The sequence below is a fragment of the Phascolarctos cinereus genome, unplaced genomic scaffold (genome assembly GCF_003287225.1).
Source record: "Phascolarctos cinereus isolate Bilbo 61053 unplaced genomic scaffold, phaCin_HiC Scaffold_726;HRSCAF=1367, whole genome shotgun sequence".
Lineage (NCBI taxonomy): Eukaryota > Metazoa > Chordata > Mammalia > Diprotodontia > Phascolarctidae > Phascolarctos > Phascolarctos cinereus.
The window spans coordinates 318,271,064-318,288,827 of record NW_027556098.1 but is presented as its reverse complement, the minus strand read 5'-3'; the positions used below and the strand labels follow the sequence as shown (position 1 = coordinate 318,288,827).

The following is a 17,764-nucleotide window of genomic DNA, read 5'->3' as shown; positions in this document are numbered from 1 at the left end:
ATGACTTGCCCAGAGTCACAAACCTAGCAAGTATCAAGTGTCTGAAGCTAAATTTGAACTCAGACACTCCTGACTCCAGGGCTGGTGCTCTATCCATTGTACTACCTAGCTGCCCTGAAATATTCTTTTTTTTATATTTAAGTTCAGAATAAAATTTTAAGTAGAAGCAAGAGAACAATATACACAAATGCCATAACAACGTAGAGGAAAACACCAATAAAAGATATCAGAATTCAGATCAATGCAATAGCCAATCTTGACTCCAGAGGCCTCAAGAAAAAACATACACCCCTCTTCTCATGAGAGGTAGTGGACTAGAGGTACAGAATGTGGCATATATTGTTAGAAACAGTCAATGAGCCAACGTGTTCGACTGTTTTGTTTAACTGTACTTGTTTGTAACTAAGTAGATTCTATTTTGAGGAGTAGGTATCAAGATGTCACATCAATATGAAAAAAAAAAGCACCAATAAAAAAAGTAAAGAAAAAAGTGTCCTATCTAATATCTACACCACCCAAACAAGCTTTCTTAGCAATTTTAACATGACTGATGATGTGAAATACAATACTGCCAAAAGCTAACTACAACAGGGGAACGTTATCAAGCTTTATTCATCCAAGGGCTTAAAACAATTAGAACTGCCTAAATACGGAAGAATAGAGAGACCCCACTGCTACCCATTAACCCAACTACAATACAAAAAACAGAAATGAGAGAATTTTTTGTTTTATTTTTAAAACAGGACTGTCAGAAAAGTTTGAGGCCCAGACAAAATGTGTATGTATGTGTACAAAATAACGAAAAGGACTGTAGGTTATCAATTAGTCTTTTTGGTCTCACATACACTCACACACACAAAAAGAGCAATATACTATCAACTGCTTTACCTTCAAATATCAAGGCCAAGGAAATATACACACATATTATGTGCACTAAAACACCTCTCTTCCTCTAAAAAACGTAGTTATTTTGCTCTACTATAGTCAAACAGAGGCTCTGTCAAAGTCTTTTCCCAATGCTTCACCCTAAGAACGGAAAGGAACCCAAATTGTTGAAGGATACATCACTGGAGCACGAATACATATTCTGGCAACTCCTACCATACCTGAAAAGGCCCATAGACAGACTATGGCTGAGGAATAACCTAGTTATATGCAAAGCTATAAACCATAATAGATACTAAGAGGCTTATCATCAGAGGACTGGCCATTGAGTGATGACTTATTTCAGCAACAGTAAGTCATGAAGACCATCTAAGGTGTGGAGAAATTGTAATCTGCATTAGTACAGGGAGTACTTACACCAAAAAATTAAGTATCCTTGAAGTAAGCAAGAGATTTGGCACAACTGAATCAGGCACAACATGGGAAAAGAGATCTATATTACCTTAGAATATTTCTTTTAATCGTCTAAGAATTCCAAGAATTTATATCTCAAAATTTATAAGAATTTATAACTCAAAAAATTAAAACCATTAAGGTCTTAAAAAGTTACATACAAAGGCAAGAGATATTATGAGGTGGGAAAGGTGTTTTTAAATGGAATAAAATCGTTGCACTATTTCATGTTTTAAAGGCATTATCAAGCAATATATTATACATTGAATTTTAACAGATATTTATAATTTCTTCTTAAAAGCTAGAATAAGATGAACTCCTTCAAAATCTGACCCTCGTCAATTTGACAAAAATTAAATGTTCTAATACTTATAATCAAGCCAAAATTCACAGCTTAGAATATGGTGCCTTATGCCAACTCTATGCTTTTCATTTCTGCCCTCCAGTTGTAAAGTGGCAATCCAGTGCCAGGAATCACATTTCCTGACTTTACCAGGTTAGAGCCGTCCACCAAGGGTACAGAAAACACTCCTCACCTGCAAAAGTGAAATCAATGTGGGCTGCCTGATCAGAGATGATTTGTCATTTTAATTAAAAAACAATAATTGACGGAAATGGCTTTCATGAAAACATTCTACTTCAGAGGCTGTAACCCAAACTTAGCAGCATTACATAAGCCAAAAGAAACCAGAGATAATTCCAAAAGATTTTTTAAAAGTAGAATAGTAATTTTTATGTCTCAGTAAATTTCAAAATAGGAAGAAGCCAGCATAAATAAGGGAATATAAATAGGATTTTCTAATGCTTTGATTTTTAATAATCTAAAGTGATATTACTAATTGAGAACAGATGAATAATGTCCTTTCAGCATTAACAAAAAAGCTGCATGTACTTTTTTTTTAAATCAAAAGTTTAACATAGATGAAGTACTAATTGGTCTCTGTGTCAGAATTAAGGCCAAAAAATGGACTTAGTCATTCAAAGCAGAGACTAGAAACCAAGCTTTGGATTTCTACACTGATGTACAAGCAGAAGTTACAACAATTATGTCACAGTTAGAGTTAGAAGGGTATTTTTAGCTCATCTACTACAACCTCCCCTTATTTTACAGAGAAGGAAGCTAATGCTCAAAGAGCAGGGTCCTGCCCAAGGTCATACAATGAACTATTGACCAGACTCAATCTAGTCACATGAAAACAATGTGCTTTTGTTTATCCTGTGTAAATATACCCACGTCATAACGTAGAATATATACCTACCAGAGACTATGTTACTGCTAATTATCTTGCCCCCCAGAGTAGCTAATGATTTGGGTACTACTGTAATGATGCTACCGCTGGTTGTTTTCACATAGGTGGCAGCTCCAGGGGTGGCAGTCATTCGAGCCCCTAATGAAGGACTGACCGTTGGTCGAGTGTAGGTTGCCTGTGTGCCTAAATAAAGAGAAAAACAGAAACCAAAACCCGCCATTATTTACAAAGAAATTATGTGTACTATTCAAACACACTAGATTCTAACTAAACTAAACTACTGTTCCTGAATTTCATCCTGTGTTCACATCTCTGTGCACTTGGCACAGGGTCTCTCTCATATTCTAGACAAACATCTTCCCTCTTTCTACTTTATGATACTTTGCTTTTTTTTGGGGGGGGGTAAATGCAAGGCCACTCCTCCATGAAGCCTTCCCTTAATTTCTTCTTACTCCTAAAATTTTCTTAGAGCATTTTGTCTGCATCCTTCTTTGCTACTACCACTTTCTACCTTCAGTTACACATACCATGTTCCGCCACCGCACCTGATTAGATTTTAAGCTCTATCCAGCTAAGATTCCAGAGCACTGATGGTAAAGCTTGCTATCTACCTCTTGACAGAGAAGAAAAAGACTAGAGGTGCAATAGAAGACATACATTTTTCCAACATGGCCAACATAGGAATTAATTTTGCTAGAGTATATATATTTATTGTAAGGGCTTTACTTTTACTTTTTTCCAGTGGAGTAGGTGTGACATAGCGGGGAAAGACAGTGATAGGACAGCCAAAAAAAAAAAAGAAAAGAGGTTCATGGAGGCATCTTTTTAAAATGCACAGAAAAGACAGAATGCCAGAAAAAAGCACCAACAAGAAGGAGAGCTCTGAAAACTACAGGTTAAACTTATATACTTAAAAGAAAATCAAGCTTTATATGATAGAGGCCTGAAGTCTCATGTACAAATCTCTTTCTGTTCTACTGTCTAAATGGAAATACTCAATTATTTGATTTTTTTGCATTCAGAATGAAAAATAAACAAAGATTTTAGACTCTGAGGGTATGGACTATGGTTTGTCATCTTTTTACCTCAAATGTATGGAGTTGGCACTTAATAAATATTGGTTTAATTTAATTTAATTGGTTTAATAAGGTTGTAGTATGTCAAATCATTAATTTGTAGTTTTACAGTACACACAGGAATCATAGCTACCTCAATCCAAATTTCTCAGAGAGAAGAGGGTACTAAGATTAAGGAAGCTTGTGAAAGGTTCTAGAAGAAAGTGGGACTTTAGCTAAGACTTGAAGGAAACCATGGAAGCTAGGAGAAGGAGATGAGGAAAGAGAGTATTCTAGGCATGTGGGACGTCCAGAAAATGCTTAGAACTGGGAGAGGGAGTGTTGTGTGTGTGTGTGAGGAACAGCAAAGAGGCAAGTGTCCCTGGATCACAGAGTACTTAGAAGGGCAAATCTAACGTCACCTCTGAACAAATTATGCAGGACTATTTACCTAAAGTTGTCATAAACATTTAATGTTTATCTTCTATTATGCTCTAAATAGGTTCAACAATTTTAATAACTATTTTATAACATTAGTCATTTACCCAGCAAAAGTTTATTGAATGGCAATGTGTTTTGTGTGACTTCTCATGTAGTACTGATGTCACCTTGCCTGTCTTCTCAATGGATTGGGGAGGAGCTGGAGGAAGGGAGAGAATTTGGAACTCAAAAAAAAATGTTAAAAATATATGTATTTTTACATGGAGGCTATAGTCAAGTAGGGGAAATGAAACATGTATAAATAACTCAATAAAAGGCAGGATGTGAAAGTGCATTTAATATGAGAAGTAAGATATTCCTGAGGGTCAGGAAAGTAGGGCTGCATTTCTGGAGAAGACAGTGTTAAGACTAGGCCTTGAAGGATATGTTAGAATTTGACAGAGGCAAGACAGAGATGTTGAGAAAAGAGGAACGATCTTTTTGATCTTTCAAGGTAAAGTGAATAAGATTCAGGGATAGAGGTAGGAAAAGGTTTCATGGGCTGTGTACAAAAAAAGAGAAATTAGCTGGGTCTGACTAAAGGCTGCCCAGCAAGAAATGCTGGGAATACAAAAAGATACCCCCTCAACATAATTCCTTAACTGACTTGATAGGACATTTTTGTTCATATGTATCTTAAGGTTTTCTTTGATATTTCAATATCTCTTATGTTTTTAAAAACCTATTGTACAAGGATTTAGAGTCAATGAGGTCTGCTTAATATAGATTCTTGCCAACCCAACATGTAATAACTAATATTTTTAAGGTTAAATATATAAACAAGGGTATTAACTATAATTTTTACTTTTAAAAAAGAAAATTGGTTAGATGGACCCAATGAAAGATTTTAGCACAAAATTAAATTAGTTCCTATCAAATTTAAATGAAGTTTTAAATGTAGGCATCAGGATTAAATATCACCAAACAATTTGACAAATCAAACTCTAAAATGGAAGTGAAACATTAGGGCAGATGGAAGGATTTAGAGAGGATTTTTTTTTCACCATTTGAAATAAACAATGATTTATGATGACTCATGAATTATATACCCCAGAAGGAGGTTCAAATATATCTCTTTCTAGAGACATATTTGCTCTTTCTAAAAGTGTCATTTGTGTCAATTGAAAGAAGGGGAGTAGGGATATAAGATGAGAGATTGTTCAATACTTAAGATGAGACAACTATAATTTCACATTACTTCTACTAAGAGAACCACATAGGCAACGTTTCTACTCCAACATTTATAGAAAGTTAGAGCTTAGAGACAACCTAGCCCAATTCCATCATATTACAGAGAAGGGGGCTGAGGCCCAAAGGGTGAAGTGATTTGTTCAAAGTCACAAAGATGGAAAATGGCAAAGGCAAACCTCAGACTGATGTCCCTCATTTGGGTTTAGTGCGCCTCTTATCACACTAAACCACCTCTTGCTAGCAGCAGAGTTCATATACACTCAATATATTTAATTTCCTAATGAGATAAACAATGCACATAAGAGATCTTTGAAGACAGACTCAAGACTTACCAGTAGGAGTGGTAACCAGTTTAGTTGTCATAATCGCCCCATTGCTGCTCACCACCATGATGGGTGAATTGCTACTGGTGGGCAGTGTTGCTGTGACTGGTTTAGGGAGGATTTTACTTGGTTGAACCTGCTGAGTGATGATTTTAACACCTGTGAAAGAAGAAACATATACAAAAATCATGGATTTTTTAAAAATTCTGAAACATACCCTTCACATGGACCTAAGAGGGCAGTAGTTTCACATATCTGTTTTAACTTTAATTAAGCATATCATGTCAACCCCTTAATACCTCCTCCCCTAAATTTACATAATTCTACAACTTCTCTTCTTCAGATCCCATGTCCAAGAAAAAAGCTGCTAAGTATTTAAGCAAAGGAGAAACAATTTTTCCCTTCACTCCTGCCCTAAGTTACTCAAGTCTTCTTACTGAGATCAAATGAAAGAGCCAGTTAACCACTAGAAATGGCTTTTCCAGAGGAATAATCTGTAGACAATTATTTTATGTAACATGTTCCACACAAAAGGTCTGGGATAGGAAAACCGTGATGAGCAGTCAAGAACAAAGTTAAAGAGAAGGGGGTTTTTACAGATTTCCAACACTTTCTTTTATTGAAACACTATCATCAATCTCTTTATCACTGAAATAAACAGCTTCAAAAAATCACTTTAAATATTCCATTTTATAAGTGTTAGCCTGTCAACTCCAGCACTAGAAAGATTCCTCTTCCACAGTCTGACTCTGGTGCCTTCTTATGTTATGCAGGTAGCCTTATCTTCTCCAGGGTTAGGCCCACAAAGCACAAACTCTGCTGAGGTGGAAAGGTTTCAAGTGGAAACCAATGATAGCCTGGCATTCCTGTAGTCTGAGGATTTGCCTATCTAAGGTTTGAGAAGCAGTAGGTGCACTGCATTTTTGCAAGGAGTGACACACAGGGAAATCAAAGAGCTTTTGAAGTATCTTAGTAAATATACTTATTGAATGTTTATATTCAATGCTTAAAAAATATTGAATCTTGAGGCAGATTGCAACCCCTCATATCTTAGTAGAAGGTCTCTGAGAATCGGCACAAAATAAAAATTCCTTCCCTTACAGCCAACTCTGAACTGAGCTAGTCTGGTCCCCAGTCAGTAGATATATAATCGATTACTGATGCCATACCCTAAGCCTTTCTTTCTAGTCTGGTAGAATTTGCCAGATCCAGTATTATAGCTTTAAAAACTAGGGGGCAGCTAGGTGGTACAGTGGATAGAGCTCTGGCCTTGGAGTCAGGAGGACCTGAGTTCAAATCTGACCATAGACACTTGACACTTACTAGCTGTGTGACCCCAGACAAGTCACTTAACTCCACTGCCTCACAAAAAAAAAAAGGCAAAAATAAATTATAAATAAAGTAAAAACTTACGAGCCACCTTGATGAGAAATGCAGGCCATAAAGGAGGGCTTCAGTGAAGTCAAATTTAAAACTGACTGAGGGGAATCTTATTTATAATAATGTATATTAGTTATAAAATTAATCATTACCAAAACTAAATGAGAATGAAATTATTGTTAGGATCTATTCCACAGACATCAAAATCATAAAAGGAATACATTACTGTGGAAGGTAAGAAGTACATTACTTTTTAAGGGTAAATGAGGTTGACTAAATAGGAAGGAAGGAACCTCCACTTATTTAATAGTATTAAATCATTTCACCTCACTGTAAACAAGTGATGTTAAAATTTTACACACCATCTAAGAATTCCAGATTCAGTCTTCTTCACTTGACAGAAAAACTAATACAACAAGGTTATAGAAAACAATCATCTTTTGATATTATCTCATGGATGAGTTGCAGATATGGTTTAGCAAAAACATCTCCAAACCAAACCTTAACAACTGCAGTACTGCAGAAATAGGAAGCATTACTCATTAACCAAACATATGGATACTATGATCTCTCTTCACCAATCAAAAGATAATCATTTCAAATGTGCTTTAACACATTCAAAGATATAAAGTTAAAAGCTCCAGTATTGCCTCTAACTGTTCCATCCGAGGAAGCGTGAAAAGCTGTTTTATTTCAAACATTTAATCCACAGGACAGTAGGACAAAACTAACACTCCAAAGGATATTTGTAGGTTGTTATAAAACCACTGGCTTTTCCTCCATGGAATCTGGGGAGCACTGCTATGCCCTGCCAACCTCTTTCCACAACTGCAAACCATAAGCTCTCTAGAATATTCTTTAGCAGTAAAACATGCACTCACTACTACATTCTTTGGCAGTAAGACTTAACAAGTGTTCTCATTAGAATTTGGAGACTACCACTGGCTTCCAAAACAACAAGGACTAATTTTAAAAGGTAAATTCTGGTCCCTGCCTTGGGTTTGCATTATTATCTCACAACTGTTCTCCAGTTACCTGATTCCTGTTTGATCTGGATGGTGGGCTTGATGCCAGGTGGTAACTGAGATTGCTGGGGCTGTTGCTGATGAGACACCGCTGTGGGCTGGGCCAATTGCTGCTGGGTCTGTTGCTGCACTTGATGAAGTTGCTGTTTTGGGGACTGTTGATGTTGTTTAGGGAATTGTGCTAGAATCTGGGTGGGCGTGGCCACCAAGCTTTTAGGGGAAGGAAGTCTGGTTGATGCCACCTTAATTGCTGATGTGGATACACCTATAAAAGTGCAAGAGGGAGAAAAAAAAAGGATTTAAGAATAAAAAAGGTGAAAATTATCATTGGGTATGGCAATATGGAAAACATTTGCTGTGGATTCAGTAAATCAAAAAAGGAACAAGCAAAATATCAGACAGATGTTTCAGTCACCTTTATTTTTTGTGTGTGTTTGTATTAGAAAGCGAAAAGCAATCATGAAATTCACAGACTTTCATTATTAGAAGTTAGATTATATAACATCTCAGATCCATTTCATCCAGTATGAGTTCCTCTACATCTCCCTGAAGTAGTATTCGGGTGTCTGAGGAAATCGATAAACATTTAAGCACCTACCACATGCAAGGCACTGTGCTAAAAACTGAGGACACAAAAAGAGGCAAAAAGATAGTCCCCATTCTCAAGGACCTCATAGTTTAATAGGGGAGACAACATACAAATATTTGCAAACAAGCGACATACAGGATAAATAGGAAGTAATTTAAAAAGAAAAAGTGCTAGAATTAAGAAAGGTTGAGGAAGGCTTCCTGCAGAAATGGGATTTTAGTTGAGACTTAAAGGAAGCCAAGAGGGAGAGCATTCCAGGCATGGAAAACAGCCAGAGAAAATGCCTGAGTCAGGGGCAGCTAGGTGGCACAGTGGATAGAGCACCAGCCCTGAAGTCAGGAGGACCTGAGTTCAAATCCGGCCTCAGACCAAACACTTGACACTTACTAGCTGTGTGACCCTGGGCAAGTCACTTAACCCAAATTGCCTAACAAACAAAAAAGAAAATGCCTGAGTCTGGAGATGGAGAGAACAGCAAGTAGGAGAGTGTCATTAGACCAAAGAGTACACAGCAGGGAGTAAGGTGTAAGAAGAATGGAAAGATGTTGGGGCAGCTAGGCTATAAGTGGCTTTGAACATCAAAAAATAAGATTTTGTATTAGATCCTTGAGATGACAGGGAGACACTGGAATTTACTGAGTAGGAGGATGACATGGTTGGACCTAAGCTTTGGCAAAATCACTTGGGAAGCTGAGTGGAGAATGGATTGCAGCGTGGAGAGACCTGAGGCTGGCAGACCCATCAGCAGGCTCTTGCAATAGTCTAGGACTGAGGTTATGAGGGCCTGAATCAGGTGGGGTGGCAGTGTCAGAGAGAAGGGGATTTATTCTAGAGATATTGCAAAGATGAAACTGATAGGCCTTGGAAACAGAGTAGATATGGGGGGTGAGAGGTAGTGAAAAGTCAAGGATGAAACCTAGGTTTTGAGCCTGAGGGATGCCCTCAACAGTAATAGGGAAGGTAGGAGAAGGAAAGATATTAAGTTCGGTTTTGGAATCTTGAGTTTCTACTGGACAAGATGTCTAAAAGACAGTTAGAGATTCAAGCCTGGAGGTCAGCAGACAGCCTAGGGCAGAATAGGTAGACCTGAGAATCATTAGCCTCTGCTTCCACATCTCCAAGGAATAAATATTTGAAGGGGGAACTCACTATATCATGAGACAGCCTATTCCATAAGTAGACAGTTCTCAGTGTTAGAAAGTTCTTGCATACACTGAGACCAAATCAGTTACCTTGTCCATTCCCTGCTCCCGAGGCAGACCTTCAAATATATGTTGAGTATATGCTTTTATACTGGCTACCTCCCCTACTTAGAATGCTCTCCTTTCTCACTTCTGCCTCATAAGATCCCTCACTTTAAGACCCAGCACAAGCTTCCACATGAAGCCTTTCCCGGTTTCTGCAATGTTGGTACCCTCCCACCCTACTCTGTATTTACATTTTATATGCATGTGTTTTGTCTTCCCCAATAGACTAGATATACTTATTTCCCCAGTGCCTAATACAATGCCTGGCATATTGTAGGCGACTAATTAATGCTTGTTGATTATGATCATCTCCCTCTACCATACACATATATACACACATGAGCAGAGAGATTTTCTCCTTCAGGTTTTTTGTTTAATCATTTCAATCATGTCTGATCCTTTGTGACCCCATTTGGGATTTTCTTGGCAGAGATACTGGAATGGTTTGCCATCATTCTCTAGCTCATTTTACAGATAAGGAAACTGAGACAAACAGGGTTATGTGACTTGCTCAGAATCACATAGCTAGTAAGTGTCTAAGGCTGGATTTGAACTCAGAAAGTTGAATCTTCAGGCTCAGCACTCTATCCACTGCGCCACCTAGCCACCAGGCTAAACGGTCCCAAACCTTCCACTGGTCTTCCTCTTAAATGGTTTCCAGTTCCCCTCACACTGGTTCCCTGGATGTACTTCTGGGTGTGTATCAACGCACTTCTTAAAATGTGATCCCCAAACAGAACACCATGAGGTCTGGCCACAGCAATATGTAATGAAATCAATATCCTTTGTATCCTCTCTGTTTGTAACCCAAGAAGGCATTAGCTTTTAGTCTTTGTCATACTAAGAGCTTATGCTGGGGTGGGGGGGGGAGAGGAGGAAGATCTGTGCCTTTCATTTCAATGGCTTAGGAAGTTCTTGAGAAGGAAAGTCTCTACCAACACAAGACTGAAACTGGTCTGCAACTTAGGACCTTGGAGAGAATCCCATGAGCCCAAAGACATTAAGTGGCTTGCTTTGGGTCACGTGGTCAGTCAAAGGCAGGATCTAGCCCAGATCACTGTGACTCTGGAGCCAGCCTTCTACCCACTATACAATTAATTGCCTTAGTGGTTGATGTGGATAGTTTAACAGCAAAAGGGGGGAAAAAAGGAATTTACAAGTACAAACTGATAAAAAGTACAATTAAGTAACAAATAAAATAGTGAGATCTTCCTCATACTGACTACCAGCAAACCACAAGTGTATTTTTTTCATTTCCCTCAATACAACACCAAAGCAGACTGTCGAATTTAAGGCACTATAGATCTCATGTTTGGGTCCCACTGTGAATGTATATTATGAAATATTACACTTTCAGGTTTCAAAAAGACAATTTTTAATCTGTATCAAGTAAATACTACAAAGTTCTATTTGAACATTTATTCTACTGTGTTTTCTTTATGGCTCTTAAGTTTTAATGAAAAATTTTATTAAAAGTCTCATTCATATAAAATTTTTTCATAGGATTAACAAAGGAGGATTGTTAAATGTATACCTCAAATGTAAAGAAAGCAGCTAGAGTCAAGCTAGTTTAAAATGAACAAGCAGTATAGAGAGAAGAACAGGTAAAAACAGAAATTAGAACATTAGAAAGCCTAGCAAATGATACAGTTTCAAAATCCGACTGGCTTCTCTCTATGTGCTACAGAGCCAAACAGATTCAGTCCACATCCGTTGGGATAACACTTCTTGGTAAAGGGGTAGCTTTAGATACGTCTGAAATTTTTTGTTTTAGACTACTGAGTATAGTGAAAGAACGGACATGAATGCAGCAAAACAAGAAAAAAAACCTTCTTCATGAAAGCAAATATTAAGCACAAAATAATTATTTAACTGAATTAGAAAAAAAACCTCAGTCTATGAAAGTAGTCTACTACTGATAGAGTTCCTGGTACTTAAGCAGTTCACAAAATCAAAAAAGCTATACTGTCAAACCGAAGATCAAAGGGTTTATCACCCAGTCTCTTGGATTTGACAACCATACAGCTAACCACACTGATTTAAGAATTCCTACCCGTCCTTTAAAGCTAAGAAAACAAGAAGAAGAAAGATTGTCTCAGAGACAGATAGCTTAGAGCAGGGAGCAGGAACAAATAAGAGGAGATGAGTCCAACCTGAATCAAAGTAAGCCACAGAATAAAATATGCTGAAAGCAGAATGGTAGAAACTAAAGAGAGGATGACATGAAGTTAATAATGAATGCTAGTGCTAGGCAGAAAGGGAAAAACATAGGAATGTGGAGGCTTACAAGAAATATGTAGGAAACCACCAAAAATTTCAGGGAAAAGGATGAAAAAACAGAATCACAAAGGTGAAAGACAAAGGCAACATGAATTTAACTGAGAAGCAAATTTAATAGAGAGGAGAGGTTTTGGTCATCATGGTTAGAAATAACTCAAGAATAAATTCTTTCAACAAAGAACAGAAGTGGAGTCAGGGTTTAGATCTAACAATGGAGTTAAGATATCTAATTCTACATGGGTAGTCTGGAGAAAAAGGAAGCAATCAAATAACTGTAAAACATATTCTCCAGGTACTATACTTCCTCCTCTGATGGCTCACTGTGGTTAAGGGATGACACTAAATCATTCCTAATGATTGGGGGTTTGTTTTTGTTTTTGTTTTTCTGAAAATTCCAATCACTGGGTTTTAAAAGGTTATGCCAACAGTGTTGAGAAGTCCGGGAAGGTCTTACCAAGCCAGAAAGACTTCAGTTATGAACACCCAGCTCTGGACTGTGCATCTGTTGTTTAAGGAGAAGCTTGGCTAGGTGTTGAAAAGTTCATTATCAGAGTTTTGGCTATAAAGGGATGAAATTGTCGGCCGCAACTACTAATATGCCATATAATTACTGTAAAAGTAAAAGAAGGGTGAGGAATTTGCAATCCGTATCAGTGGAGAATTATGGTTCCCTGAATACTCAAGTGGGCTTATGAAATATGATGCTTTTAGAATGAGGATTAGATAATTTCCCCCAGCATCTTTTCACTATATAATAGAGTCCAAAGCATTCTTTTATGTATCAAAATGTTCCAAGTATTAGACATTGTTAGGGTTCACCAAACACATTAAATACCAGGATATCAAAATAAAAATTGCAGTGCTTCTCCAAAAGCCTACACATATTGTTTTAGGTTGCAGCATAATAAGAAAGACTAAATAGTGACATCCAGTCATTCTAAAGATTGTTGAGATACAGGGGCATTTAGAATAAGAATTAAAGGAGGAAGACAGAGATGAGTTGGGAATTCCCAGGAGTCCCTAGAGAGATCTGAATCGCTAACTCTTTCTTGGCAAAATACAAATGAAAAATAAAGGCATGGAATGTGCAATTCTCTACCATGAGAGTATACCATAAATACCTTATAAAAACCACCTGCTAGAGCCAAAAGAATAGTATCATTTTTGGAAGAAGCATAATACAGATAGTGTTTCCTTTCTTTCTAATAGATGACCATATTTTAGAAAACTGTGATGAAAACTGGAGAAAGGAAAAATGTCCCAATAAATGACAGTTCACATTAAGAATAATACTAGAGATGGCCAGGTGGGGAATCAGTTACATTTTTTTGCCCCTTCACAATCAATTCTAAGAAATCAAACTTGAAGTATACTCCTAACAGAAAACAATGGAAGAATATTCAACTGATGTCTTTTCCTTAAAATAGGTTATGTAGAACAGTGTCTTTTTTTTAGCATATTAATTATGGGTCAAATTAGCAAGGGTAGTTGTTTCTCCCTTTATTTGTTCAGAGCACAGAAAGGACTAGGTTAGAAGTATTTCAAAAGAACGATTAAGGTCTGACACTTCTGACACTAATTGAGATATTTGGTAGAATTTAGAGGCAATTAATGACAGATGCCCTCAAAAAACTGCACAGAGATTGCAGATGAAGGAAGCATTACATTATTACCAGCTTCCTTTCTAAGACCGTTCTGCTAGTCACTGAGTGTTAATGAAGCCATTCTCAAAATAGTTGTACTTTCCTAATTAATAGCCTAAGCAGAAATCGACCCTAACATCTTCCCTTTCTCTGACAGCTGACTTCCTATCCACCCTTTCAAGCCCAATTCAAATGTTACCCTGTTCACAAAGCCTTCCTTTGTCTCCCATCAGAGTTCCATACAGCGGTAAGTGTAATATACTTGCTGATGGGGACCTGCACTCAGATGCTGGTGCAGCCACTTACTAAATGTATGTAACCTTGGGCAAGTGATTTACAACCTTCTCTGCACCATAGTCCCTTCATCTGTAAGAGGAGGAGCTAGAACATATGAGCAGTAAGTCTATGTTCCTATGGTCCCTTAGACCACACATATCACTTGTTTTGCAGTTCAATAAACATTTAAGTTCCCACTAAGTGTCAGGTGCTAGGGACACAACAATTTATTTAAATGGTATTCTCAACCTTAAAAAGTTACCATTCTACCAGGGGAGGAGGGGGAACAACATGTATTTAAGTACAACATAAAGTAGATTAGGAAAGAAGCAGAGGAGAGATTCCCATAAAAAGTTCAAGAAAACCTGAAAAAAGAGAACACATTTAGCTAGGGGAATCAGGTAATCATTCACAGAGGTGATGGTGCCCAAGTTAAGCTGGCAAGGATTCTGAAAAGCAGAGGTGATGAGTGAGTTCTTTATAGGAATGGGAAACAGACGCTACATGGGGAAAGGAGAAAAAAGACTCAAGGATAGGACAATATATTATTGAACTGGTTAGCTAAGTAAGTCTAAAATCTATGAAGTACAGAAAGAGAAACCAGAACATGAATGATAGACTGGGAAAATAACATCTAATATTGTCTATTTTCATTTTCTGTGCTTTTCCACGTACTAGACTAGAAGATGAATTAGGGTAAAGAACACAACTTATCTAAAGCTGACACAGCCATCATAGTCTTTTATACACAGTACACATCAACTCAAAGGTAATTGAGTGAAAGTTATTAAACTAAATACATGCGGCTGTGTAAGTCAAACCCTAGGTCAATAAAATCTCCAAATTAAAAAAAAAAACTTAGAAGTCTTTGCCCACTAATTTCAAACAGTATCTCACGCAGGTGAAGTTTCATTAAATCTAACGCTCTTCCAAATAAGTGTTCTTATTCAATTCTATAAACCTATACTGAGCACCTATTATGCTCAAACCACTGAGAATAAAAAAACAAAAGCTAAATAGTATCTGTCCCAAAGATTCTTACAATCTACTGAAGGGATACAATATAGGCAAAAATAAGTAATAACAAGATAATTTTGAGGACAGACACAGCACTAACAACTGAGAGAATCAGGGAAGGCTTGTCTCAGGAGAAAACAGCAAAGCAGAATAGTGAAGCCGGCACGTGCTTCTCATCACCAGAGGGGAAGAGGTGGTAGGCATCAAGGTCAGCCTTTTGAAGGCACAAAAAGAAGAGCAAGAGTCTAGAGACTATTAGAAGGCCAGTGTAGTTGTAATGTAATAAGCCTGGAAAGGAAGGCTAGAGCCAAACAGGTTTTCATGCCAAGCTGAGGATTTTATCTTCTATCCTTGAGACATTAGGAACCTATCATTAGCAATATGAAAAAATACTCCAAATCACTAATAATTTGAGAAATACAAATTAAAATAACTTTGAGGCTCTCCCTCACACCCATCAGATTGGCAAAGCTGATGAAAAAGTTAGATAAATTTTGGAGGGAGAAAATGGGCACATTAATAACACTATTAGTAGAGCTATAAATTGGTCCAGGCATTCTGGAAAGCAATTTGGAACTAGGCTCCAAAAGGTTTACTAAACTATGAATACCTCTTAACCCAGAAATACCATGAATAGACCTAGACCCTGCAAAAAGAAGAAAAGAGTCCATATGTACAAAAATATTTATAGCAACTCTTCTGGTGGTGGTGAAGAACTAGAAACAAATGGGGCACCCATCAGCTGGGAAAAGGCTGAACAAATGATGGTCTATTAATGTAATGGAATATTATTGTTTTAAGAAATGATAAAAAGGATGGTTTTAAAGAAACCTGGGAAGACTTACATGAACTGCTGTGAATGAAATGAGCAGAACCAAGAAAACAATTTATACTGAAACATTACAAAGAATAATACAAACAAATAACTACTGAAGAATTAAAAACTGTGATTGATGCAATGATCAACCACAATTCCAGAGGACCAATGATTTTGCCACATACCTCCTGACAGAGAGTTGATGGACTCAAGATACAGAATGAGATACATTTTGGACGTGGCCAATACAGGATTTTTTTTTTCTGGATTGACTACAAGGGTTTTGGTTTTTGTTTTTCAATATTAGGGGTAGGGGAGCTGGGAGGTAGAAAAAAAAAGCTTACTAATTGAAACAAAATAAAAGTCATATAAAAAAGACAATAGGGAGTCAAGGGTAGAGAAAGCAAAGATGATCTTGGCAGGGAGGAGTACCGCCCTTTTCTTAGTGACCAGAGCAAAGAAAGAGAAAATAAAGGGGGAAAATGTAGTTTTTAAGCACATAGCAATGGATAACCTCAATTTCCTCTGTAAAGATATGAGGTCTTTTATGGAGAGGGAGATGAGTAGAAAGTTTTGGGTAAACAGGTAATTTCCATGTCCTTCCAGGTGGCCCACATTAATAGTACTTGGTTGATTCTCTTGTGAATTCTGTGTAATATCCAATCCTGAGCTGAACTTATCTTAACTAAGTTGAAGCTGAGATTTTCATTTTTTTTTTCTGTTATCAAACTTAAATGACATCTCCCACCTCTCCCCATATCAAGTTTTTCAACAATCCAATCCATGAAAACTCTCAAACCACCCAATCAGATAAAATACAGAAAAACAAATAGGAAAATGGAAGCTAAAAGGTCAGGATTTAGAAGTGGAAAGGTTCTCAAAGATTAATTAGTCCATTCTCCCATCCACTATGAAAAAAAATCCAAATTCCAAAAAAGTCTTTCTCCCACATCATCACATTCCAGCAGTATGAATGAATATTCAGTTTCCTCTTACCTTGTGCTACTGTTGACATAACCACAGATGGTGTTGAGGACACCACCACTGTTACGGCAATGGTATTAGGAACGGGAGATGGAGTGGAACTACTGCTGCCACTGCTGCTGCTACTGACCAAAGAGGACTGGGAAGCAGTTATGACCACAGGCTGCTTTTGAGTCGTGGAGGCAATGACTGATGTGGGGACGAGTTTAGTGACTGCAGCATAATTATGAGATTTCGAAAGAATGTTGGGTACAAAGGTTGAGCTTGGTGATGTGGTCACAATGATCACCTAAAGAAGAAAAAAAAATTAGTTTTTTTATACACATATTCATCAAACTACATCATAATATGAATTAGCAAATACAGTTTACAAGTCAATTACAAAACCATAGCATTTTATTTTGTGGTGAGCATAATTAATGCTGGGCCAATAACACCCTTGCCTAAGAGCAAGAATGTTTGAGTTCCCTTTCTATTATAAAGTGCTTTGTATCTACTTAGGAAGAGAATCACAGCAAAATCAAAAGACAGACACAGAGAGCCAAATTCCTTTTGGCTTTTAAAGTCAGGTTACCTATAAAATGGCCTAATTCTATAATTCACTGCGTCTGAATTTACTGAATGTGTACACATCTAATAATTCATGTTAGTCAGATAAAACACAGAACAAATATCCACGAAAATGGAAGACGAAAGGTCAGGATTTGGAAGTGGAAAGGTTCCCCAAGATTAATTAGTCCAAACTCTTCACTGTACATGAGGAAACAGGCCCAGAGGAATAAAAGTGACTTGTCCAAGGCCACATCAGTTATATAAGTGGCAGAACCAATATTCAATTCCAATTCGACTGGCTCCAAATCAGGTGTTCT

At 37.3% G+C, this 17,764-nt stretch overlaps 1 protein-coding gene across 8 annotated transcripts in view; it reads right to left on the bottom strand.

The window, feature by feature from the left end:
* The window catches only part of EMSY (EMSY transcriptional repressor, BRCA2 interacting), a 90,689-nt gene that overhangs the window by 45,411 nt on the left and 27,514 nt on the right, over positions 1-17,764 (bottom strand). For all 8 annotated transcript variants that reach the window (XR_002325120.2, XM_020989525.2, XM_020989530.2 and 5 more), the window contains 4 exons: positions 16,908-17,184; positions 8,053-8,307; positions 5,647-5,796; positions 2,598-2,771 (listed from right to left, as the gene is read on the bottom strand). Coding sequence is in view for 7 of the 8 variants with exons in the window: in XM_020989525.2 (XP_020845184.1) it covers positions 2,598-2,771; positions 5,647-5,796; positions 8,053-8,307; positions 16,908-17,184 (856 nt within the window). In the remaining variant the exon portion in view is untranslated. The remainder of the gene's footprint in view (positions 1-2,597; positions 2,772-5,646; positions 5,797-8,052; positions 8,308-16,907; positions 17,185-17,764) is intronic.